The 26,393-nt window shown below is 40.0% G+C and overlaps 2 protein-coding genes and 3 non-coding genes across 6 annotated transcripts; all 5 read left to right on the top strand.

Moving 5' to 3' along the window:
• The first annotated feature begins 306 nt into the window (after positions 1–306).
• slc25a38.S (solute carrier family 25 member 38 S homeolog) lies at positions 307–14,717 on the top strand. The gene is made up of 6 exons (XM_041561587.1): positions 307–3,148; positions 5,564–5,645; positions 7,929–8,108; positions 9,874–10,042; positions 12,253–12,419; positions 14,371–14,717. Exons 1-6 carry the CDS (start codon positions 2,961–2,963, stop codon positions 14,491–14,493), a joined length of 909 nt encoding a protein of 302 aa, XP_041417521.1. The 5' UTR covers positions 307–2,960; the 3' UTR covers positions 14,494–14,717.
• Positions 14,718–18,606: 3,889 nt separating this feature from the next.
• rpsa.S (ribosomal protein SA S homeolog) lies at positions 18,607–24,789 on the top strand. Of its 2 annotated transcripts, none has more exons than XM_018259422.2 (8): positions 18,607–18,793; positions 19,585–19,751; positions 20,616–20,734; positions 21,636–21,881; positions 22,996–23,124; positions 23,908–24,067; positions 24,313–24,348; positions 24,624–24,789. In XM_018259422.2, exons 2-8 carry the CDS (start codon positions 19,619–19,621, stop codon positions 24,722–24,724), a joined length of 924 nt encoding a protein of 307 aa, XP_018114911.1. In that variant the 5' UTR covers positions 18,607–18,793; positions 19,585–19,618; the 3' UTR covers positions 24,725–24,789. The 2 variants fall into 2 exon arrangements, with proteins under 2 accessions (XP_018114911.1, NP_001080730.1); NM_001087261.1 differs by having other exon boundaries at positions 18,764–18,793; positions 24,627–24,789.
• Positions 20,171–20,328, top strand: LOC121393483. The gene has a single exon (XR_005961096.1). It is a non-coding gene; the product is annotated as a small nucleolar RNA SNORA62/SNORA6 family (small nucleolar RNA).
• LOC121393484 lies at positions 21,431–21,585 on the top strand. The gene has a single exon (XR_005961097.1). It is a non-coding gene; the product is annotated as a small nucleolar RNA SNORA62/SNORA6 family (small nucleolar RNA).
• On the top strand, positions 22,336–22,491 carry LOC121393482. Its single transcript, XR_005961095.1, has one exon. It is a non-coding gene; the product is annotated as a small nucleolar RNA SNORA62/SNORA6 family (small nucleolar RNA).
• Positions 24,790–26,393: the final 1,604 nt, after the last annotated feature.

The following is a 26,393-nucleotide window of genomic DNA, read 5'->3' as shown; positions in this document are numbered from 1 at the left end:
TATATTAAATATAGTCCTCATTTTAAGGGGCATATTTATTAAGGTTCGAATTGAAAAAATTAAGTCGAAGTTTTTTGGGTCAAATAGGTCAGTTTTCGATAGAATAGGTCTGTATATGGCCGAATTTGAATCAAAGTAATAGCGCATTCGATCGAATTTGAACCAATTTTTTCCCAAAAAAAAACTTTTAATTTTTCAAAGTCCACCAATTGACTCCAAATAGGTTCTAGGAGGTCCCCCATAGGCTAAAACTGCAATTCAGCAGGTTTTAGATGGTGAATGGTTAAAGAGACAGTACATGATAAATTTAAATATTCGAATTTTCAAATCTAATTCGGACTATTCCCTAGTCAAAGTACACAAAAAATACTTATTGAAGATTTCATCAGTTATTGCTTTGAAAAATTTACCTCCTCTGTAGAATTACTTGTAAAAATGTAAAAAGAGTTGTGTGGCAACACGTGCATGAGAAAAATTCTTGGGGATGTCAAATAAGTGCTGTGATTGGCTATTTGGTGGCCTCTTAGTGGACTTGTAGCCTAACAGAGGCTCTGTTTGGCAGTACACATGGTTTTTATGCAACCAAAACTTGCCTCCAAGCAAGAAGGAATTCTAAAATAAGCACCTGCTTAGAGGCCACCGAGAGCACATCTAAGGGGCTGGTGAGCAACATGTTGATGAGCCACTGGCTTGGAGGGTTCTTTACAAGATACAACTTGGGCAGGAGCCATTGCAGAACTGTTCATATATGCACCAGATGATCCTAAGCCCAGCTCAATACACTAGCAAAACCAATGGCTTGTGTGTGGATCCCCTCTTATGTTTCAAGCAGGAAACTAAAGCTGAGTCTGTCTGAGCTTATTCTGACTGGGGCAATGATAGTGATGCCTCAAACATAATATATTGCTTTCAACTCATAATTTAGGCCACGTGGGACATATTGTTCCATTGTTTGACTCCAACCTTAAGGGGGTTATTGACTAAAACTCTAATTATTAGAGAGAATTTTTTCGAGATTTATTAAAACCCGAAGCTGCTAGCAATTTGAATCTGAAAATAATCTGTCAATGGCAGATGGTCCCTTAAAACTTTGAAAAATGTTTTGTCTTCATGTTTCTTGAAAGTTTTGAGCTTTTAGCTCTGCTTTTCTTTCAATAATCCAAACTATTTGGTTTTCAGCCAACAACTCAGAGCATCATTTCTAAAAATTGTTGCATAATTTGAATTAACACTCAATTTTGTCACAACATTTTGTTTTTGAGTAAATAACCCCTACGTGTTCATGTTGTATTCAATTTAGGCCTGGTAGGTAACCTTTGTGCTGGAGGTTGGATGTCAACTCCCTCCAGCTCAACCTGGATTGTCTGGAATAAACAACAACAACAAAAAAAAAATACAATAATGCCTATCCCACAGTAAATTAGTAGAAAAAAAATTGTGATTTAGTAACTCCCCAAATGTAAAATGTGGTCTAGGTGCCTCAACCCCACAGCAACCCTTTCCATATCAAATTCTAAAGCTGATGCCACACAATGCTAAAACTTGGCCTGCTGAAAAACACACTGAGGATCAGCCCCTACCCTTGCATCAGCTTCCTTCTTGCCTGCACCTGAATTTCAGACCTGTAATCTGTAAACTCAGGCCAACTCAGCGGTTCCAGGTGCAGGCATGAAGAAAGGCTCATGCTTGTGTAGGGGTCGATTCTCAGTGAGTTTTTTCAGCAGGTACAAGATTCGGGCCCCATGTGATTTCGGCCTAAATGTTGTTGGGCAAGAAAGCACAAAGGTTACTACAAAAATGTGTTAAAATCAAAAGATCTTTATTGTCACAACCTCTTCATTACCTTCCTCATTCCGTGCTCCATGAGCACTTATTCATAGCCTATTGTAACCCAGTTCAGATTGCTTAAGAGAAGTCTAGGGTTGCAACCCACCTGATTTTGACCCCGACAGCCCGGTTTTTCCAGTTTAGGAAAAACAGGTAGGATTCTCCTCAATCAAGGTGACAATTGGCCAACTGCAGTCACAGCCCTCCTGCTTAGGGTTCCTACCTTTTCCCCCAGTGAAGACTGGGCAGGGGGAGGGGCTATGGGCCATGCCAACAACAGCTCCATCCCACAACGCCACCTGTAACTGCTGCCTGGACTTCACTGCCCCCATAGGTGTCATCCCTAGAGGGGTCAGCTTTATAAATTGTAATACATCATTTCATTTTCTTAATCACAGAAAGTCAGTATTAAGTGGTGGGGGGGGGGCATTTTGGGCCTCTGTGTACCTGAAATAGGGCCTATTTAAATTCCAGTCAGGGCTGGGCATGATGTAGAATTCAGGTTACCACAGTATTCACAGAGGGATAGGTTCCCTTCAATACATCATTATTCAGCTATTTATAACATTCAGGCACTGGCATTATCTTATGCCAAAGAATCGTATTGAAGCTGTAATGAGCTGCAGGACTCTCCGTTATTTCCCCCTCACCTCGCTATGTGTTTAGCAGTAATGGCTGCTTGTAGTCGTGAGGCGAGCTACCACACTCAGGCTTAGTCCCTTTCCTATATTTTCCCCCGGCCACATACAAGAGGTTTCAGAAGTGCCCAGGCATTACCGGAGCATTATATGCTAAGATAGCATCTCGAGATTCTCGACCCACGTCACGAAGGATCACAAACAATCAGGAAGTTTTACTACTGTAACCGTTGACCAATCAGTAAACAAGCCTTCACGACTGAAACGCCCCCTATCGCTACGTCTAGGCTGTTGATTGGGCCTCTCCCACCACCAGCTCTTCGCGATTGGCTTTCCATAATAAGAAACTCTGATTAGACAATGCATTCCGGCCCCACATTCTGATTGGTGGATGTAGAACTGACAGTGATGCGCTCTTACCTGCTATGCCCTATGTACCGGAGTTCGCTGGTTGACAGTTCACCAGCAGGAGATGTAGTGGTGTAACCCACCGGCATGTCTAACGCGCTTGTAATGGCGGGGGATCCCCTCGTGCCTGGTAGCTGCGTTTCCCAAGTACACCCGGTGTTTAAGGCCTTCTTGTGCGGATCTCTGAGCGGCACTTGTTCTACACTTCTCTTCCAGCCGCTGGATCTGGTCAAGACTCAACTACAGGCTCACCAGCTCTCTGCCAGCACTGCCGGGTACCAACTCTCACCCATTTATGTGCACTTCATGTGTCTAGTTGGTGGGGGCGTGGCTGCTAGTTGTTATTGACTTGTTCACCTTTAAGTATTTTATAGAATGCCTTGGTATTAGCAACTTTTTACTTTGTCTTTTTTTAATAGTATTAAATTATCTTCTGTTTCTATCCAGCTTTCACATGGGGGTCACTGACCCCTGCAGCCAAAACACTGTGTGAGGCTACATGCAAGTGTTATTGTTGCCTGTAAGTTGGACCCTAGCAACAAGACATCTTCTAAAATCTCAAACTGGAGAGCTGCTGAACAAAAAAAGTTCAATAATTAGAAAATTACACACAAAAAAATTGTTTTAAAATATCACTACCCCGTCATACTAAAAGTGAATTAAAAGGCAAACTACCTCTTTTTCCCCTGTTTGTCAGTGTGACCCAAAATGATTTTTCTGTGGGGCCCAGTAACTCCTAGTTATGCCACTGGAAACAACAAGAATTAACCTGGCATGTGCTGAAGAGAATATTTGTAAACTTACTGGGTCCAGGCCCCATATGAACTGGGGCTTTAAAGGAACAGTTTATTGTAAAAATAAAAATTGAGTAAATAGGCTGTGCAAAATACCTTAATAAAACTAATAAATATACTTGATTTTTATTACATCTGTGTGGAGGAATGGTCCTTTGAGTGCCTGCTCAACTATGTTACGGTTAATGTCCTATTCCTAGCAACTTAGCAGTTGGCCTTCATTGTTTATTCTTTTTATAGTTTTTGCATTATTTGGCTTTTGCCTCTTTCCACCTTTCAAATGGGGCACACTGACCCGGTCACCAAAAAACGATTCCTCTGTAAAGCTACAATTTTATTATTACTGTTTCTTACCTATCTTCCTATTTAGGCCATCTCTTAAATATACTCCAGTCTTTCATTCAAACCACTGCATGGTTGCTATAAAAAGTAAGAAAAAAGCTGCTGAGCAAAATGTAAATGATGGAAAACCTATAAAACATTAATATGAAGACCAATTGCGAATTGTTTTATAATATTACTGTCTACATCACTGATCCCCAACCAGTAGCTTGCTAGCAACATGTTGCTCTCCAGCCCCTTGGATGTTGCTCTCAGTGGCCTCTCAGCAGATGCTTATTTTTGAATTCCAGGCTTGTGGACAAGTTTTGCACCTGGTTTTGCATAAAAACCAGGTTCACTGCCAAATAGCTCTGAATAGTACACGAACGGAGTCCCAATTGAGATCAGGTGAGCATGCTATCCAGGTTCCCAAACACTCCACTCTGGTCACGTGGATATATCAGATTCAAGAGTAAATGCGCACACGTTGGTGAACTCCTTAGGATAGACATATGACTGTATAAAATATAATCCTTTATTGAAACTCGTTAAAATCACAAAATCCAAAAGTGCAGGGCAGGGGAGTGCAAGGCTCTACGCGTTTCGTGACTGCTAGGTCACTTCACCAGAAGCCAAATAGTCTCCTGTCGGTTGCCAGTCCACATACAAGCTACCAAATAACCAATCACAGCCCTTATTTGGCACCCAAGGAACTTTTTGCATGCTTGTGTTGCTCCCCAACTCTTTTTATTTTTGATTGTGGCTCACGGGTAAAAAAGGTTGAGAACCCCTGGTTTACATCATACTAAAAGTTAATTGAAAGGTGAACAACCCCTTTAAGGGATAGATAATTGTGTGTAGAGTTTACTCACACTACTGGCTTTGAAAATAATGTAGTTTTTTAGTTGAGAGTTAATAAGGGTTTCTTAACTTTAACTCAAGTGACCCATATTGAAAATAGGTGTCAAAAATCGGTTTAGAATTATTCATGCCTAAATGTTACTGCACTTTGAGAAGCTTTTTCACTAGCCCCTTTTTCACTGTATTAAAGGTGTAGTGGAGACGCACCATAAACTTCATGGGACATTTGAGCCCCAATCCATAACTGAAATTAATGTCACATCCCTATACTGCCCTGTTAGTGGGAGCACAGGTGGAATTTCTTCATTAATGCTGAAGTGCACAATAACATCCAGTACAGATTCTGACATGTTTTTACTTCTCTGTCCAAATGGAAAAAGTCATCTGCTGGTGCCGTTTGTACGATGCATCAGCAGATGAAGAGAATAGGAGTAGCACCTGCCTTTCCTTTGGATTCAATTGATTGGGCTGCTGGCCCAAAGAAACAGAGCAATCTCATTAGACAATCGTATATACTGTATGGCCACTTGTGTCCATCCATTTTGTCTGCAGGCCAAGCAATCGGGTGCCCTGAAGGATAACACTGGCTACTGACTACTATTGGTAGTCTTCCTTTATACGTTGCATGTGGGACATAATGGAAGTCATGTTTTACGCTAAATTAAATGTCTAATTTTTAAATGGACTTAATAATGTTTGTATGTATCCCTGCAGGAGCCGTCCTCGAATGCTAAACCTTTTAATGAAGGTTATACGGAATGAGAATATTTTAGGACTATGGAAAGGTGTCTCCCCTGTAAGTAGCATGCACTTTACAGAACCTAAATAACATTGTACAGCTCTGTGTTGCACACAAAGACAAATAGATAATGTGCATAGATGTAACAATGGGACAGCTCACCTACCTTTTGGGCAGTTATAGGATATTGGTCTGTTTATTGATCAAGCTGGTTGCTAGATAATGCAGCAGATGAGGAAATGAAGAGGAGCTGCAGCTGTTGGCCCAAATAAAATGAACAATGTTCAGGTAGCCATACCGTATATCAGTGATCCCCAACCAGTAGCTTGTGAGCAAGATGTTGCTCTCCAAACCCTTGGATGTTGCTCCCAGAGGCCTCAAAGCAGGAGCTTATTTTTGAATTTCTGGCTTGTGAGCAAGTTTTAGTTGCAGGTAAACTGCCAAACAGAGCCTCAATGTAGGTTGACAATCCACATAGGGGCTACTTAATGGCCAATCACAGCCCTTATTTGGCACTCTGGGAACATTTTTCATGCTTGTGTTGCTCCCCAACTTCTTTTAATTCTGAATGTTGCTCACGGGTTCAAAAGGTTGGGGATCCCTGCCGTATATCAATCCCCATGAGGCATCCATCCTTTTAGGCCCATGTGCCTGCAATTCAGATGCATATGGGCCTGTAGTTCAGATGCTTATGGGACATTTTAAGTCTGGTGGATTTATGTTTATCTGTCCCTGGCCTTATAGATATCAAGGAGTCATATTCTAGGTGAGTTCCCACATTGCTTGTGTGTTAGAATTGTAAAAAGCTGTCAATATAATCAATCAATCGGTGTTTCTCTAATGTCATATGAAACCACCTACACTCAAGTGACTGAATTGAAATTTGCCTTGCAGGGATGGTTTAAAGATGGGACAGAGACGGTATTTGCCCTGGGCCCCAGCATCAGAGGGGCATATAGGAAGGGAATATGGGCACAGCTATGGGATCTGTTATCTGGAAACCCATTATCCAGAAAGATCCAAATTTTGGGAAGGCCATCTCCCACAGACTTTATCCCAACTAAGAAAATAACCCTTATTGGAGGAAAGACTATCCTATTGGGTTTAATTGATGTTTAAATGTTTTTTAGCATGCTTAAGCTATTATGACTCAAATACAGGAAAGACCCCCTTATCTGGAAAACCCCAGGTCCCACAGCTTTTGGATAAAAGTTCCATATATACATACATACATATATATAAATAAATATATATATATATATATATATATATATATATATATATATATATATATATATATATATATATATTCATCCAAGAATTAGGTGCACACTGGTATTTAATAAATATAAAATTGAATTTTTAATTGTCATCTTTAAAAATCGGCCAAAGTTTCGGTCTCCACTTAAGACCTTTATCAAGGGTCTTGATAAAGGTCTTAAGTGGATACCGAAACGTTGGCCGATTTTTAAAGATGACAATTAAAAATTCAATTTTATATTTATTTAATCCCAGTGTGCACCTACTTCTTGGATGAATGAATAATACAGCAGTTTATTGGTAGCACAACGTAATGGTGTGGCGGAGGAACTATGGACTGTGTGTGTATATGTATGTATATATATATATATATATAATATATATATATATATATATATATATATATATATATATATATATATATATATATATATATATATATACACATATACATATACAGGTGCAGGGTGGGACAGCACTCCAAGGATTTGAAAACAAGGATATAATGTCAAGAAAGTGAGCAGGTTTATTCAATCCAACGTTTCAGTTCCACACAGGAACTTTCTTCAGGGAAATTCCTGTGTGGAACTGAAACGTCGGATTGAATAAACCTGCTCACTTTCTTGACATTATATCCTTGTCTTCAAATCCTTGGAGTGCTGTCCCACCCTGCACCTGTATCCATTTATCTTTTGGATCAGCACCCAGGTCTTTTGCCACTTATGGTGTGCGGAACATCTGCATTTCTATATATATATATATATATATATATACACACACATATTACAATGCATATATTGTGCAACAGTTGTATCTCTATACATTTGCAGTTTATACATCATGGATATCCAACCTGCAACACTCCAACTATAAGTGGGCTGCAGGTTGAACAAATGCCTTATTTATGCATTGCACACAATTTTCCCTCTGATTGGGATGCACTTTTCATTCCCAATGTTGGCTTTGTTGTCTCGGGGATATTGACCAATCCAGATGTGTTTCTTTATTAAACCATTTCTTTGAACGACTGAAAGCTTTGGTTCAGTAAAACTGTAAGTTTCTTTTCTTCATTTACCACAGTCCTTCCTGCGCTGTATCCCCGGTGTTGGACTGTACTTTAGCACCCTCTATATGCTGAAGCACCACTTTTTCGCAGAGCAGGACCCCACACCTTTGGAGTCTGTTATGTTGGGAGCAGGGTCCAGGACAGTAGCTGCTGTGTGCATGCTGCCCTTTACCGTTGTGAAGACTCGCTATGAGGTAAACTGATGGCAAATCCCCACTGTGACTTAAATGGGCCTAGAATTGAGTTTAAAGGGATCCTGTCATCGGAAAACATGTTTTTTTTTTTTCAAAACGCATCAGTTAATAGTGCTACTCCAGCAGAATTCTGCACTGAAATCCTTTTCTCAAAAGAGCAAACAGATTTTTTTATATTCAATTTTGAAATCTGACATGGGGCTAGACATTTTGTCAATTTCCCAGCTGCCCCTGGTCATGTGACTTGTGCCTGCACTTTAGGAGAGAAATGCTTTCTGGCAGGCTGCTGTTTTTCCTTGTCAATGTAACTGAATGTGTCTCAGTGAGACATGGGTTTTTACTATTGAGTGTTGTTCTTAGATCTACCAGGCAGCTGTTATCTTGTGTTAGGGAGCTGTTATCTGGTTACCTTCCCATTGTTCTTTTGTTTGGCTGCTGGGGGGAGGGAGGGGGTGATATCACTCCAATTTGCAGTACAGCAGTAAAGAGTGATTGAAGTTTATCAGAGCACAAGTCAAATGACTTGGGGCAGCTGGGAAATTGACAATATGTCTAGCCCCATGTCAGATTTCAAAATTGAATATTAAAAAAATCTGTTTGCTGTTTTGAGAAATGGATTTCAGTGCAGAATTCTGCTGGAGCAGCACTATTAATTGATTCATTTTGAAAAAAAATTTTTTTCCCATGACAGTATCCATTTAAGTTAACGTTCATCTTAACAAGTGTGGGGTCACTGATTTAAGGGGCAGTATATACCTGCTTCCAACATGGGTCCAATGAATAAAAATGACCACACACAGACCGTTTTTGTCTTGCACCTAGGCCCATTCTGTGTATGGGGCCTCCCTAACCGGTATCAGTCCTTTTTGCAAGAGCTTCTTTGTTCAAAGGTCCCCCGTGATCTGATTGTTGGCCCAAGGTCCAAGCCATTTTACTGGCCAAATAAGGAAAAGATATGCTCATGTGCTGACCCCAACAAAAGAGGGTCAGTGTAAAGCTGGCCATAGATGCAAAGATCCGATCGTACGAATCATCGTACGATCGGACTTTCCCATCTCCCGACCCGCCACTAACCATTCAGATCAAAGTCTTACCAGTCAGATTAGTAAAAGAACAGATCAGCAATGTTCTGCCCCTGACAGCAATCGTACGATATCTATGTCCAACCAAAGCTGGTGACAGTCTCCCACTGAAAATCGTATGATCAGCAATACACGCAGAGATATTATCGGCAGGCGACAGAAATTTTCTAACCTGTCCGATCGACCAAACGACCGATCTCCGCCGGACGAAAAATGTCGGGACTCTCCACACACGTTCCGAAAATCGTACGAATCCTCGATTCGTACGATCAGATCTTTGCGTCTATGGCCAGCTTAAGGAGTTTAGTCAGTCAGGCCAAAAACCATAGCAACCTGCAGGAAACATTCTGTCCAAAAGAGTTATAGGTGTGACAGGTGAACATCTGCTCAGAAACTCCTGCTTGAGCAATGCCTGCAGATTTCCTCAGATAAACCACACTTTGGTTGAACAGAACATCTAGGTTTAGGTTTCTGCAGTCAGATTGTATTCTTTGGTATGTTCAGGATGGCAGGTAGCAGATGGGGGGCCAACCAAGCAGGGGCTAGTCCATCTGTCATCTGGACAGAGAGTTCTTGTGGCAAGTTAGTTAAACCCTTTAGGCAATGATAAAAATGTCTTATAAACTACATATAAATATTTACAATTGCCTCCGACTAACTAGTACCACTGGACTTGTTTACAGAGCGGCAAATATGGATACAAAAGTGTGTATGGTGCATTGAAGAATATCTACAAAACTGAGGGTCCACGCGGTCTTTTCAGTGGGCTCACTGCCACTCTCCTGCGAGATGCTCCCTTTTCCGGGATCTACTTAATGTTTTATACTAGGGCCAAAAAACTTGTGCCACATGGTGAGTTGCTATCTGCTCTTCATGTTGTACTACGTAATGCCGTAATATTCTTTAAAGGGGAACTATAGCGAAAATGAAAATGTAATATTAGCTTCCTCATACTGAAGTAAGAAACTTTCTTAATATAAAATCTGCATTGTTTATGAAATCATCAAGTTTATCTTCACTATTCCTCTCTCAGCATCTGTTACTCCTCAGTCTGTCCTCATGCAGCAGTTGGGTGTCAGATGAATGATCTCATATATTTTATAGTGGGGGGCTCCCTTTCCTACAGATGCATTAGAGCTCACTTAAATAACTGATTCCAGTACAAACAAAATCTAACAAGACTTTTGCACAAATTCTGCATGTAGAGAAACAGGATTTCTGGTGATTTTAATAGAGTGAGCTCTAATACATTTTAATAGAGTGAGCTCTAATACATCTTCTAGGCAAAAGGAGCCCCCCTATAATATATCTGACACCCAAACTGTTGCATGAAGAGAGAAACAGAAGCTGATAATGAAGATGGTGGGATAGTGAAGATAAACTTGATTATTTCAAAATAATTTTTAATTGATTCTATTTAGAAAGTTTCTTATTGCAATATGCTGAAGCTAATATTAGATTTTCATTTTCGCTATTGTTCTCCTTTAGCTTGTTTTTTTTTTTTTATTTAAGGCTGTTAATTTTTTATATCTCTAAAATTACTCTTATTAGTTCCCAGAACACATACCTTTATCCCTGCATTCAGTCTCATGTGGTTTCTTAAATACAAGCAGCTCAACTACAGGTCTTTCAGCTACTTCCTAGTATAACGTGAAACTGCGGCCCCTTTTCTTTTCTGAGCTTTCCTTCTCTCTTTTGACTGTTTAGACAGTGCTTGCTGCCTCTGCTCCAATGGAGCAGATTCAGGGAGATTTAGACGCCTGGCAACTAATCGCCTCTTCTTTGGGACGACTAATCTCCCCGAACTGCTTCCGCCTGCTTCGATGAAAAACCGTCTGCGGCAATGCACTCGCGGCGCTTAGATTTCCGAGGTCTTCTTTGCGGCAACTAATCCCCCCAAACTACTTCCCGTGTCTTCCGCCTGCTTCAAACACCTGCGGCAATGCGAGGTCGGGCGACTTCGGAACTCCAAGTACCGCGTGTGCATTGCCGCAGGTGTTTGAAGCAGGCGGAAGACACGGGAAGTAGTTTGGGGGGGGATTAGTCGCCCCAAAGAAGACTTTGGAAATCTAAGCGCCGCAAGTGCATTGCCACAGGCGGTTTTTCATTGAAGCAGGCGGAAGCAGTTCGCCAGGCGTCTAAATCTCCCTGAATCTACTCCATTGGAGCAGAGGCAGCAAGCACTGTCGAAACAGTCAAAGAGAGAAGGAGAGCTCAGAAAAGAAAAGGGGCCGCAGTTTCACGTTATACTAGGAAGTAGCTGAAAGACCTGTGGTTGAGCTGCTTGTATTTAAGAAACCACATAAGACTGAATGCAGGGATAAAGGTATGTGTTCTGGGAACTAATTTAAAGTAATTTTAGAGATATAAAAAATGTTGTTTGAAGCAGGCGGAAGACACGGGGAAGTAGTTTGTGGGGATTAGTCACCCCAAAGAAGACTTCGGAAATCGAAGAGCCGCAAGTGCATTGCCGCAGACATTTTTTCGTTAAAGCAGGCAGAAGACACGGGGAAGCAGTTCCGGGAAATTAGTCACTCCAAAGAAGAGGCGATTAATCGCTGGGCGACTAAATCTTCCAGAATCTCCAGGTGTGCCCTTACCCTAATATAGCAGTTCTAATTAGTTAGTTATTCTCTTCCTGCTAATTTTTCAGGTGTCATTAGAGCAGGGATCCCCAACCTTTTAGAACCTGTGAGCGACATTCAGAAGTAAAAGTAGCTGGAGAGCAACATTAGCATGAAAAGTGTTCTTGGGTTGCCAAATAAGTGCTGTGATTGGCCATTTGCTAGCCCCTATGTCGATTTTCAATTTACATTGAGGCTCTGTTTGGCATTGTACCTGTTTTTTATACAACCAAAACTTGCCTCCAAGACTGGAATTCAAAAATAAGCACCTGCTTTGAGGCCACTGGGAGCAACATCCAAGGGGTTGGAGAGCAACATGTTGCTCACGAGCTACTGATTGGGGATCACTGGTCTAGACTGAGCCCTCACAGGGTCACCAACAATTTGCAATGACTCCAATAGGGTCCAAGAGTAAATAACATCTCTTCTCTTATTTAGATCAGATTGATCCATTATTTAGTCCTGTTTTGAACTTCAGCTGTGGTATTGTGGCTGGTATTCTGGCATCTGTGGCCACTCAACCTGCGGATGTCATCAAGACTCACATGCAGCTATCCCATGAAAAGTACCATTGGACAGGACAGGTTGCACTTAACATCTACCGGGTAAGTTTTCAAGGTGCAGCCTGGTTGCATATCAGGTGTTCTTTGCTCAACAGTACAGAATCTCATTATTTATTAAAGGGAAACCAAATTGGTATGTTTTGAGAATAGCTACTATGGGCTACTTTCTTGTGGATTTTCTTGAATGACTTTATATGATTTATGAATTTGAATTTATTATGTGTGTGTGTGCGCGCACTCAGGCATGTCAAAAGTTGGCACTTGATGTCATTTGTAGCATAATTGTCATTGAATTCTGTGTACAGTGCATTAAAACCATAGGGTGTGTTGAAACTTGGACATGTGCCTTACGGGAATTGCTCAATAAAATAAAAACTGGTTAAAACTGTGCAAAATAAAATGTTAAGGATCAAAAGCAATGTAACTGAATAGTCATGTCCCATGTGCCCCCCCTTCAAGTTGTTAACCAACTAAGAGACATCCGCTTACTCCAGCCTTTATAGATTACTAATTTTAAAGATTACATTTTTTATTTTGCACAGCCTATCTGTTTAACCAGTTTTTATTTATTACATAAGGGATCTTTCCGTAATATGGATCTCTGTACATTAAATCTACTAAAAAATCATATAAAATCATATATACCCCATCGGCTGGTTTTGCCTTATGTAAATATTAATTATATCTTAGTTTGGATCAAGTACAAGGTACTGTTTTATTATTACAGAGAAAATGTGAATTGCTTTTAAAGATTTGAATTATTTGATTATAATCGAGTCTATGGGAGACAACCATCCCGTAATTCATAACTTTGTGGATAACTGGGTTCCTGATAACGGATCCTATACCTGTGATTGGAAAAAGTCTTTATTTCTGGTGAACAATCTGAAACCGACTGAAATGGAAAAAGTGTTTGAAGATGAACAACCCCTTTATGAATTTGGCCAGCACTGATGTAGGCAATAAGGGAAGAAGAAGGAATTATGCAGCTGCTCTTCATTCTTACTTTTTTTTTTTTTCATTATATTTTCATTCTGCAGTTCACTAGTTAGGCACCTTTCGGATTGCTGGACAGTCTGGTAATTTGTTTTCATATCAGTATGAGAGTTACCAAGCAGAAAGATTAAAAAAGTCAAATCTGGCCTCACAATCAATCACCTCTTTGTTGCTGGTGTCATTTTAAGTACTTGTATAAGTAATTTAAGTGACTCCAGCATAAAGTATAATCAAGGCAAATATTTAAAAACAAAAAAACTTTAAATATTAATGACCAGTTGAAACACTGCCTATTTATTTTTAATTATAGCATGCTGAATTTAAAATGTGAGCTTTACCTTTAAAAGGAATCTGTTATTTGGAAACCCATTATCCAAAAAGGCCGCTTTAATTAATCCCAATTGATTGAAAAATTATTTTATTTTTCTCTGTAATATTAAAACAGTATCTTGTACTTGATCCCATCAAATATTTAATTCTTATTGGAAGCAAAACCAGCCTATTGGGTTTATTTAATTTTTACATGATTTTGTAGTAAAGGTATGAAAATCCAAATTATGGAAAGATATGTTATCCGGAAAACCCCATGTCCCAAGCATTCTGGATAACAGATCCCATACCTGTGTAGTATATTATTCATGATCAGCATGATGAGTTGCTAACTGATATCTGCTGGACATATTTTAGGTTCCGTGTGACTCTTCAGAAAATGTTCATAATATCTTATAACTGGGTCATTTTGAGCATTTATTGCCAGAAAATGTTGTAAGCCCGCAGAAGGGGAAATAATGATCAACCCCCTACCCATTCACAGTGAATGGGAATTGGCACCCAGTGCTGTGAATTGACAGTTGAATATTGCTTTAAAATGTAGCACTGCATGTTTTCAATAAGTAGGACTTCTTACTAATGCCATGGCACAATGATGTATATTAAGTGCACAATATGTATAAAACCCTTATTAAAAAAAAAAGTTAATTTGTTTTGTTTTATACAGAGCCATGGGCTAACTGGATTTTTCCGTGGGGGTGTCCCCCGTGCTCTCCGAAGGACTCTTATGGCAGCCATGGCTTGGACAGTATATGAACAAATGATGGAGAAAATGGGATTGAAGTCCTGAACTGTGCAACTTTATTTAAGAGAGCTGAATGGGCTGGAAGCCATTGGCACTTTGACAGCGATGTTACAAGTACAAGAATTTGATCGAAGCAGATTCACCTCTGCAAACAGAGTCCTCCAGAGATGAAGATACAAAATGCCTCGACACTTACTAAATCCTGAAGCGCAGGAAGCATCGATAGAATATGGCAATGGACCCGGGTTTTTAAAGAAAAATGTCCTAAATAGAAGCATTATTTAAATACAATTATCAGGCATATTTATTGAAAAGGAATGCTCCTAAAGAGCATAAATGTTGATGTGACTATTGAGACCTATATGTTAAAGCAGGTTGAGGACATGATGGCAGCTTATACCTCATATGTTTTAAAGAAATTGTAGAAATTTAACAATCTTATTTCAACTGGAAAGCACTGACAAGGTTTAATGCCAACGCTGAAACAACAGACTTGCTTCAGTGTATTTATGATAAAATACATCAGAGACGGAACTAGGTGGGGACGGGCCCTGGTGCGAGCCGTGCAGCCGGGCCCCGCCCCCATCCTCTTCCGTGCGGCGCTTCACCCGCTGCAGTGGGCGCGTGACTGCCGGGGGGCCCTGCGGGGGTGCGGGCCCTGGCCCAATTGCACCCCTTGCTCCCCCGGTAGTTACGCCACTGAAATACATCAATTTCACTCATGCAGCTTGAGTTCCCAATATGAATAAATTCCAAACCAAACAGAAACCCTTCAGCTGGTCAGTGCTCTGAAGTCACAAGATATATATACGGTGCTGATTAGGCCAGGCACTGAGGATTCGTCTGAATCAGAATGCTGCAGTAAATGCTGGGATTTGGCAAAATCCAGGATTCAGTTCATGCCTAATTTAATCAGCACTCTGGGTAGGAACTATCTTATTTAAATGCACTTAAGTGCCTTTAGTCACAGCAAATACATCTTCCCCTGACTGCCTCTTGATTATAAATTGTGGTCCAATGGTGATGGCTAAACCATTCACTCCATATTACTATTTCTATTCCTAAAAAGTATGTCAAACCTTTTTGTGAAATTGACGTTTTTGCATCTGCCAGTACAGTGGTACGTCACTGTAAGAATTCCACCCTCATCTTGCCTTTTGTGTCAATTGTCACATGTTAAGAGATTCCTTTGTGTTCTCTGCAATAGTGTAAGCAATCTGAACTTTGTTGGGTTTTATATACAGGTATGGGATCAGAATCCAGAATGCTCGGGACCTGGGGTTTTCCATATAACAGATCTTTCCCTAATTTGGATCTTCATACTTTGTCTACTAGAAAATCATGTAAACATTAAATAAACCCAATAGGCTGGTTTTACTTTCAATAAGGAATAATTATATTTTAGTTTGGATCAAGTACAAGGTACTGTTTTATTATTACAGAGAAAAAGAAAATCATTATTTAAAATTTGGATAAAATGTGGTCTATGGGAGATGGCCTTTCTGTAATTCAGAGCTTTCTGGATTACCGGTTTCTTGATGATGGATCCCATACCTGTATTATAAATGATTAATACCAGTCTAAATCACCTGGGCCAGCCAATTTTCATTAAAGAGTAGTTCACCTTTAAGTTAACTTTTAGTATGTTACAAAATGGGTCACTGACCCTGGCTGCCAAAAAAACTATTGCACTGTGAGGGTAGAATTGTATTACTGTCACTTTTTATCACTTCTGTCTTTCTCCTATTTATCTTCCATTCTGACAATAAATCTGCGCCCTGATTGCCTAGGTAATCAATCTCTAGCTACCACATAGCTCAACAGCTGGAGAACAAAAAAAATGTAAATACATTTAAAAAAAAAAAAAATCTCACAGCAGCATGACTTTAAACTTAATTTCTCCTTACGAAGACCTGTTGCAAACTGTCTCAGAATTGTGTTGTCTTCGTCATATTAAAAGTTAATTTTAAGTTGAAATACTCGTTTTAAAATGCACATTTTTCTTTTTAGGCCCTCTTCTGTCATCACACAGACTTTAATACAAACTACCCTTTTCAGTGACTCTAGAAACCTGCTTTTTCAAAAGCTTAAAGGGATACTGTCATGGGAAAAAACTTTTTTTTCAAAATGAATCAGTTAATAGTGCTGCTCCAGCAGAATTCTGCACTGAAATCCATTTCTCAAAAAAGCAAACAGATTTTGTTATATTCAATTTTGAAATCTGACATGGGGCTAGACATTTTGTCAATTTCCCAGCTGCCCCAAGTCATGTGACTTGTGCTCTGATAAACTTCAATCACTCTTTACTGCTGTACTGCAAGTTGGAGTGATATCATCCCCCTCCCTTTCCCCCCCCCCAGCAGCCAAACAAAAGAACAATGGGAAGGTAACCAGATAACAGCTCCCTAACACAAGATAACAGCTGCCTGGTAGATCTAAGAACAGCACTCAATAGTAAAAACCCATGTCCCACTGAGACACATTCACTTACATTGAGAAGGAAAAACAGCAGCCTGCCAGAAAGCATTTCTCTCCTAAAGTGCAGGCACAAGTCACATGACATGGGGCAGCTGGGAAATTGACAAAATGGCTAGCCCCATGTCAGATTTCCAAATTGAATATAAAAAAATATGTTTGCTCTTTTGAGAAATGGATTTCAGTGCAGAATTCTGATGGAGCAGCACTATTAACTGATTCATTTTGAAAAAAATTTTTTTCCCATGACAGTATCCCTTTAACTAGAGCACTACATTACAATAGAGCTTCCCCAACACTGACTCCTCACCACCTGCCCTGCACTCAGTGCTGCCCAGAGTCTAGTTTCTTTACCATTATTATGAAATCCCTATGATTTGCCTATATTCCGTGTATTCTACAATAAGACAGTTTGCTACTGTGGCCTTAGTGTATGGTTCTACCTTCATGCACTATAAAAATCCTGATTCACCAGTCTCCAAGCCTTTCTGTAATGCATATGGTTAGGGGGGAATGATCATGAAAATATTTATTGCTTAAAGGGTTTCTGTCATGCTTTTTATGATGTTGTTTTTATTTCTAAATTACACTGCAAATAATTCACTCTGCAATATAAAATTCAATTCCTGAACCAACAAGTGTATTTTTTTTAGTTGTAATATTGGTGTGTAGGCAGTTCTCAGGTTATTTTGCCTGGTCATGTGCTTTCAGCAAGAGCCAGCACTTTAGGATGAAATTGCTTCCTGGCAGGCTGTCGTTTCTCCTACTCAATGTAACTGAATGTGTTGCAGTGGGACTTGGATTTTACTATTGAGTGCTGTTCTTAAATATACCAGGCAGCTGTTGTATTGTGTTAGGGAGATGCTATCTGGTTACCTTCCCATTGTTCTGTTGTTAGGCTGCTGGGGCGGAAAGGGAGGGGGTGACATCACCCCAACTTGCAGTACAGCAGTAAAGTGTGACTGACATTTATCAAGTCACATGACTGGGGCAGCTGGGAAACTGACAATATGTCTAGCCCCATGTCAGATTTTAGAATTAAATATAAAAAAAATCTGTTTGTTCTTTTGAGAAATGGATTTCAGTGCAGAAGTCTGCTGGAAAAGCTCTATTAACTGATGCATTTTGAAAAAAAATATTTTTCCCCTGACAAAGATCTTTTGTAGCCAAGTGACTTGATGGCAGAAACAGGCAGTGCTCTCTGCTGGTGATGGTAGATAAACCTTGATATCTTGAAAGGAGTTCAATATTTTTTAATAACATATATTAATATTCTTCATTTTCACTATGGCCACACCTGGTTGCTTTAATGCTCACTTGAGTGTCTTCACTGACAGGAATAGTATCTGCCTGACTGCTGCATCTGCGATGTGAATGCTATTACTATAGTAAAAACATGATAGAAATTATGGCAACAACTTATTTGCTCTGTTACAAATAAAATCTACCCTCACGAATGTATAATGCCTTTTCATAGCTTCATAGCAGGCAGAGGCGCCTGGCTGCATCAATAATAATTATAGTTACCTCATTTATTTCAAAGTATTAATAAATGAGAGCTCTAGAACCATCTATGCACAGATTTTGTGTCCATACAATGTTGCCGCCTAAACGCCACCCGTATGTAGTACACCTTCGAACGTCGCTACTGCGGCTTCGTATTAGGAGTACCAATATGGCCGACTGAACGCGGCACAGCCTTCTCATGCGCTCTGAACATGCTGCTCTGTAATTGGACCACTTCTGTCCCAGAGTTAGCAAAGTAGTGTGTGATTTGCCTGCTCAGAAGTATATAATGACGTCACGAGGGCCTAGACGTCCTCTTTTACTCCAGCTATAGCAGGAGGATCTCCACACGGCTTTGTCTCTCGTGAGTGGGAATTATAGCAGTTATTTGTATAGGTTGTTTTTGTTTCATTCTGGTATTGGGATTTAAAGTAACGACTTCCGTAATCGCGAACGGATTAGAGCGATAAAGTAGCGAGGCCTTAAAGCCTCTTCTTGAGTATCTTAGAGAAGTGCCTTATGGACATGTGCTTGCGCTCGCTTCCTGTGGGCTTGCTAGAGACGTAATTGCTGTTAAAAAATAGTGACAGAGGAGTCTTGTACTACGTGATTTGTCATTTGAGAGGAACCTACACGTCGCAAAGCTGCGTTTCATTAAACTTTTTTTTTTTTTATGGATTTAAACACTGTTCTGTATTCTATGGGCAGACTGAAGTCGTTCCTAATACATTCCCTGTCAGGGTTACAGCGTATTTGGCCGTTGTGTTGTACAATGTCCAGTATTCCTGATGTGTCAGTACAAATGGCAGCATGTTCTGTATTATACAAGCACAAGCTATAAATGACCAGACATGGCTTTCATTAGCAAATGACCTTTATGAATATCTTTAATACTGTTAATGTTGATTTGGAAGCTGCTGAGAATTTTAAATCTGCAAGTAGTCTTTTTGTGGAGATGCCCTCTTAATGTTTGTGGTCTTGCTATAGTGAAATCTAGGACACAAGGGGTAATACTTTGTTTAAACCAGGCCTAAGGCTCATGGGTCACATGGAGTACTGTAACTTTCCAGAACATTCATTGGTTGTAGAGTCTGCTGTTCCTTATAAATTGAGCATTTTTTTTTTGCCTGTGCTTAAAAGATGTCTTTGTTTTAGGTTCCCTGTCGTAGCTTTAAAGGGGTAACTCACAATGTCCGGAGGTCTTGATGTCCTGCAGATGAAGGAGGAAGATGTCCTCAAGTTCCTGGCAGCAGGGACCCACTTGGGTGGCACCAATCTTGACTTCCAGATGGAGCAGTATATCTATAAAAGGAAGAGTGATGGTGGGTATATGCTTCATTGAAAAGCAACAATGTTTTTTTGCTTATATTCATTTTAAGATCTGTGCTCGTTGCTCGGTTGTGCTACAGTCAGATCCAGGTTTGGGCTGGAAGTCAAACTAGGCCCTGGCATTTCAGGTACACAGAGGCCCAAACAGCCTCCATCAGCCTAATAAGTAGCGAGTGTCTATGGGCAACTTACAGCAGCCCCTCTGGCATTTGCCAGAACCCACATATTGCCAGTCCAAGCCTGGTCAGATCAGCTAACGGTGGAATTGCAGTTAGGTGGAACACGTGGCTCATGCCAACACATGTTGACTGATGGGTACAGAACATTATTGCAGTTAGGTGATAAAAGAATGGCTTATTATAGTTTGTGGTCTTAGACTAGTTAAGAAATGATACTGTGTCTTTTTAAATTTGCAGCACACTGATTAAAGCTTGGAGCTGAGGCCAGTCTGGCCAGTGAACTTTCAAGTGTCGGAAGTGTGCTAAATTAACTTTATGGCAGGTCTTTCGCTAACACCGTCAGAGCTTCAAGCTCAATGATCGGGGTTTGATAGTAGTCTCTGCCACACTTACTAAACAGGCTAGAGAATTAATGGGTTTATTGAAGTTTTGTATCGGGAACATTTAAATCGCATCTATCCTGGGTGATTAAAGCTGTGCACCCATCAGGGGTCCAGGCTTATTGTGTATTAGATGTATAGCTTTAAGGGGAAACTGTTTTTTTGTTTTTTTTTGCACTCTCCGCCCCCATCTAGAGGTGCATAATAGAATCAAGGTTTTTCTAAATTTATAATGAACTTAAAACTGTTTCAAAACTTAAAATTTAGTGACACATTTTGAAATAATTTTATGCCTCAGGCATCTACATAATTAACCTGAAACGCACCTGGGAAAAGCTTTTGCTTGCTGCTCGTGCCATTGTAGCAATTGAAAATCCTGCTGATGTGTGTGTCATTTCTTCAAGGAACACTGGACAGGTAACTACCACATTCCTTCTCCTACCCCTTCCTTGTGGCTATGTACAAGAGCTTCATGCCATTGTTACTGTGATTGGGTTTTGCCTAATTGATGCCTTTAAGTCAGGAGGATTTTACACACTTGTCACTATTGTCAGTAGCAGTACAAGATACATTCTGAAAATGCACAACAAACCATGCAAAATTTATACCAATTGAATAATGACCAATTGAAAAGCTGCTTAAAATTAGCCATTCTTAGCTCATGAAAATGACTCAGCTCTTCCAGGCCCTACATTCATAATGAAGGGTTTGTCCCAGAGGTCAACCAGTAACTCGTATATCTAAAAACCAACATAATTGTAACAATGATTCCCCACTGCCTTATGACCATTGTTATTTGCATTGTAAGCTAATTGTATATTCTTCCCCCCTTTTCTTTCCATTCCCCCCCTATCTTTTCTGTCCCTTTCTTTATATTCATTATCAGTTATGTGTTTACATGTAACCATTGATAACAGGCTACCGTAATACGCGGACTACCCATTTCATGTATAATGAAACTCCATAAAATATGTCCGTTTAAAAAATTATCCATTCTAAAACATACTAATAGTTAAAGGTTAACAACCCCTTTAAGGAATGGAGTATGGTAGCACAGCCACACTTATTAGCATTGTCATTAATTCATTGATTTGTACTGTGGTATATTAATTTCTTGCACACTGTTAAAGCTCAGATGAAGCAATGATGGCTAATGAACTCTTGAGTGTCGGAAGTGTGCCATAGCATTATTATGGCAAGATTTTCGCTAACACCGTCAGAGTCCTTGGCTCAATGATCGGCGTTTGATAGTGATCTCTGCTACATTTTACTTCCAGGAAAAACTAGTGTGTGGATACTAACTGTCTTTTCTCTGCAGCGAGCTGTACTGAAATTTGCTTCTGCCAGTGGTGCCACACCTATTGCTGGTCGCTTCACTCCCGGTACCTTCACCAACCAGATCCAGGCTGCTTTTCGGGAGCCTCGGCTGCTGGTGGTGACAGATCCCCGGGCAGATCACCAACCCCTTACTGAGGCTTCATACGTCAACATTCCTACCATTGCCTTGTGTAATACAGATTCACCATTGCGCTATGTGGATATAGCTATCCCATGTAACAATAAGGTGAGTATACCTAGAAGAACCATCCCTTTAAATCCGTATTCCTCCAGTGCTGGACCACACGATTTTTTTCCTAAGAAATTCATGCTAGAATCCTAGTATGATATAGATTACATTCTTTGTGTGGCAATGTTCTGCCTGCATCCCTCCAATTTGACAGCTCTGTCACATTCAGACTGTAATAGACTGATTTTTTTGGAGTGTGAGGAAATCAGAATAACTCCAGGCCAATGTTTAGTTCCTTGTACTTGATCCAAAATAAGATTTAATTAATCTGTATTGGAAGCCGAACCAGCCTATTGTGTTTGTTTACATGATTTTCTAGTAGACTGAAGGTATGAAGATCCAAATTATGGAAAGATTCTGAACATCCCTGTATGTGAAAACATGCCCACATAGAAATGTTCTATTGCTTTGACTGTTTTTGTATGTAACTACTTGTTTTCACTTTCAGCACTTTGCACACAGTTAGAACTTGGAGCTGAGGCCTTTTCAGCCAATGAACTCTGAGTGTAGGATGTGTGCTACATTAACATGGCAGACTTTTCGCTAACGCCACAAGGAGCTTTAGAGCTCCAGTGACTGGAGTTTGATAGTAATTCTTGCCACAGCTTTTTACTATGCAACTTTTATGAAACTTGCTTTCCAGTACTAATTGCAGTTGTAATGTACACTTGGAGGTTTCCTCTCTAATTAAATTGAATATTGTGAGGCTGGTGATGCTCTTTGAAAGTCATCTGCTTACATAGTGACCATGCATTTTGTTGCATAAATGGACTGATTCTGATTAAACACTAAAAAGTATCGTGCTTCCTTGTACATTTCTTAGGCTGTTTGATGCCTCTAGTTTTTAGATACCAAGATTTAATCGGTTGTTTTCTACAAATATTTAGTTTGTTTGCAAATTCTCCCTTTCCATTAAATCTTCTCCCCAGCCCAAATGTCGAGGATAAGTGCCTTCTATACCATGTAATGGCATCATTTAGGAGCTTGGACAATGTGAGCTAAAAAGCAATATGAAAGATCTGAACCCAAGTTTTCTCTTGGTCTGTACTGAGCTCAAACACTAATTACTGTAAGCAGCTTAGCCCCTTATAACAGTGTCCTTTTAATTTAGGGTGCTCATTCTGTTGGTCTAATGTGGTGGATGTTGGCTCGTGAGGTTCTGCGCATGAGAGGAACAATCTCTCGTGAGCACCCTTGGGAAGTTATGCCCGATCTGTACTTCTACCGTGATCCAGAAGAAGTAAGTGCTTGTTTATATTTTGTGTGGACAGCAAGTGAAACGGATTCATTTTTATCACAGATCTCTTTAGGAATTGAATGAGTAGATCTTGAAGGCTTCTAATGTTGCAGTTAAGGGCTAGTCCACACGGGGAGATAGCGACGCGTTTGCGGTCGCGGCGACAAAGCGCCGTGACAGTCGCCGCGACCGGCGCAGGCGACAGTTTTGTATGGGCGCCTATGTAAAAACGCCTGTGCTAACCACACGAGGCGATGCGCTTTTAAACAGTCGCCTGAAAAAGCCTGGCGAGGCATTTTCAGGCGACTGTTGAAAAGCGCATCGCCTCGTGTGGTTAGCACAGGCGTTTTTACATAGGCGCCCATACAAAACTGTCGCCTGCGGCGACTGTCACGGCGCTTTGTCGCCGCAAACGCGTCGCTATCTCCCCGTGTGGAATAGCCCTAAGACTGCAAGGAACCAAGCCTTTCAAAACAATTTTATACAGCCCTGTGTAGTAGATGCAAGGTCACTGATTTGTGCTACACTTGCGTAGAAGCTTAGTGCCAAGTGTGACATTTACACCTTTAAACTAGTTAGCTTGTCTTTTGCATTCTGTTACTAATCATCGCACTGGTCAGGAAGCATCATTAAATATACAATTATAAACATGTAAACAAGTAGCAACTTATTAACCCTAGCATCTTTTAAGTCATGTCATTAATTAATGCGCTTTAGTTCTTGATAGATTTGCCTCTAACGAAAAGTTGGTATTATATATTCTCCCTTCCTATCCCCCGCTCCCAGATTGAGAAGGAGGAGCAGGCAGCTGCAGAGAAGGCCACAACCAAAGAAGAATTCCAAGGAGAATGGACTGCACCTGTGGCAGAATTCCCTCAGGCTGAAGTGGCTGACTGGTCTGAAGGTGTACAGGTTCCATCTGTTCCCATCCAGCAGTTTCCAGCTGGTAAGTAAAGATCCCTAGAATATGTATCTGAGTGAATTTCATACTAAGTGTTGCGGTGAAGCAATTCTTAGAATGAAAAGCATTTTAAGCTCTTGGATCTCCTTAATTGCCATAGTCCTAAATGTTTTCTCTGAAGCTACCACTGAGTGCGTGTGTGTTCTCTATAATCTCTAAATATCTATCTATCATTAGAAGTAAATAAAAAGCATACTCTGTGTGAGCTTAATACACATTTTCTATTGCAGAACGTCCAGATGTTCAAGCCGCACCAAAACCCGCAGGTAAACACTTTGTTACTGCAGACTTCCTCTCTGCTAAGGGAGAGTCTTCATTTTAAATACTTGTATTGAAACATGGCAGCCACCTTATTGAACATTTATGATGTATATAGCCTTAGTGCTATTGTTAATTGGCTCTAATTTTTTTGGCTTTTATTTATTTTTTATTTGAACATGTTTGCTCAGATGAATATGCCTTAGCTTGTTTTTACTGGTAAATAAAATCTTTGATGTTTTTGGGAGATGTTTAGTAGAAAACTAACCTTTGTTTTCTTTAGCAGAAGATTGGAGTGCTCAGCCTGCAAGCACTGATGACTGGTCTGCTGCCCCTACTGCTCAAGCATCAGAATGGACTGGAACTACTACTGAATGGTCTTAAGAACACAAATGTCCCAAGTGTGTAAGGTCATTTAAAGGCAGTGAAATAAAGCTTTCACAGTTTCACTTTAGTTGTCTCATGTCTAATTTGTCTTACTGGCAAACTTCAAATAACAGATAAACATAACAACATATTAGACAAAGTTGCCTTGTTCCTGTCAGTAGTGCTGCAGTGACAACTCCAAAATATTAAACTATTGTAGCGTTTTGTACTGCACCCATCATAACAAGAATAAACACTGCAGATATTAATGGGGTTATGTAATATAAGGCACTAGGTTTGCCCAGGGGCAGTAACCCATAGCAACCAATCAGCAGGTAGAATTTACTAGTCACCTGTTTAAATGCAAGCATCTTATTGGTTGCTATGTGTTACTGCTCCTGGGCAAACGTAGTGCCTTATATTACATATGGGGATTAGCCTCTTAACTTTGCAGATTAGTGCTACATTTTTTTATTTGGGAAAGAATGTAGATCCATACTAACAGTACTTGTGCTTTTAATTATGTACATTTATTGACCAGTTATGCGCATACCCATCTCCCCTTAAAACGCTGTCTGGTTTTTTAAAGGGGTTGTTCACCTTCCAAACACTTTTTTCAATTTAGTTGTTTTTAGATTGTTCCCTAGAAATAATGACTTTTTTCCAATTACTTTCCATAATTAATTTTTTACGTTTTTTCCAAAATCTAAGTTTAAAGTTGAATGTTCTGTCTCTGGTGTTTGAGTCTGGCAGCTCAGTAATTCAGGTGCAGACTCTAAACGGTTACAATTTTGCAACATTTAGTTGATACATTTCTCAGCAGCATCTCTGGAGTATTAGCAACAATTGTATCAATTCTAACAGCTGCCTGTTATGAAACCCAGAGATTCTGCTCAGCAGGGACAAAGATAAGAAATGTATCAACTAAATGTCTCCATTTAGAACAGTTTACAGGATTGGCGACCCCCCCTCCCAGAGCTGCTTCAGAAGGAGAGAAATTACACTTTACACTTCAATATTAGAAAAACCATGACACATAGAAAATAGAAAGTCATTGCAAAAAGTCGTTATTTCTGGTGATCTAGTTGTTTGAAGGTGAACAACCCCTTTAAGCAAAACTCAGCTCTTGGAGATTTTGCTTCACCTTAGGCAATTCAGGGAATTTTACAAAATGGCTTGTGAGCATCACTTGACTTAATCTATTCCCCCCCCTACAAGCAACATTGTCATGTTAGAACTAAATATGAGCCTTAGTGCTTGTATTAAATGTTTTTCAAATAGGATTTGTGTGTAATTTTCCATATAGAGAATGCATGAATACTTTCAAGACAACAATTAATATACATCAACGGGTAAATGTTCCCAATAAATCTGACCTTGGTTTTGTTTCATGGGCCATATGTATTACATTAGAGATAAATCTCCAGTTAATTATCCCATAGCAACCAATCCAGATTTTTGTTTTTTTAAGAACTTGTAGGTGACCAACTATTTGGGCTGCTTTGGGAAACCCCACTGGTGATGGTCTCCAGTGTTATTAAATAGGCCCATCAAGTGTACAGTTACATAATACCTGAAAAAGCCCTGCTATATAAAATTTAACTTCAAGTCTAACAATCTCAAGTATATATATATGTGTGTGTGTGTGTGTGTGTGTGTGTGTGTGTGTGTGTGTGTGTGTGCACGC

This window comes from Xenopus laevis, chromosome 4S, assembly GCF_017654675.1.
Source record: "Xenopus laevis strain J_2021 chromosome 4S, Xenopus_laevis_v10.1, whole genome shotgun sequence".
NCBI lineage: Eukaryota > Metazoa > Chordata > Amphibia > Anura > Pipidae > Xenopus > Xenopus laevis.
Note: the sequence above shows the minus strand (reverse complement) of the source record. Positions and strands in the feature narration are given on the sequence as shown.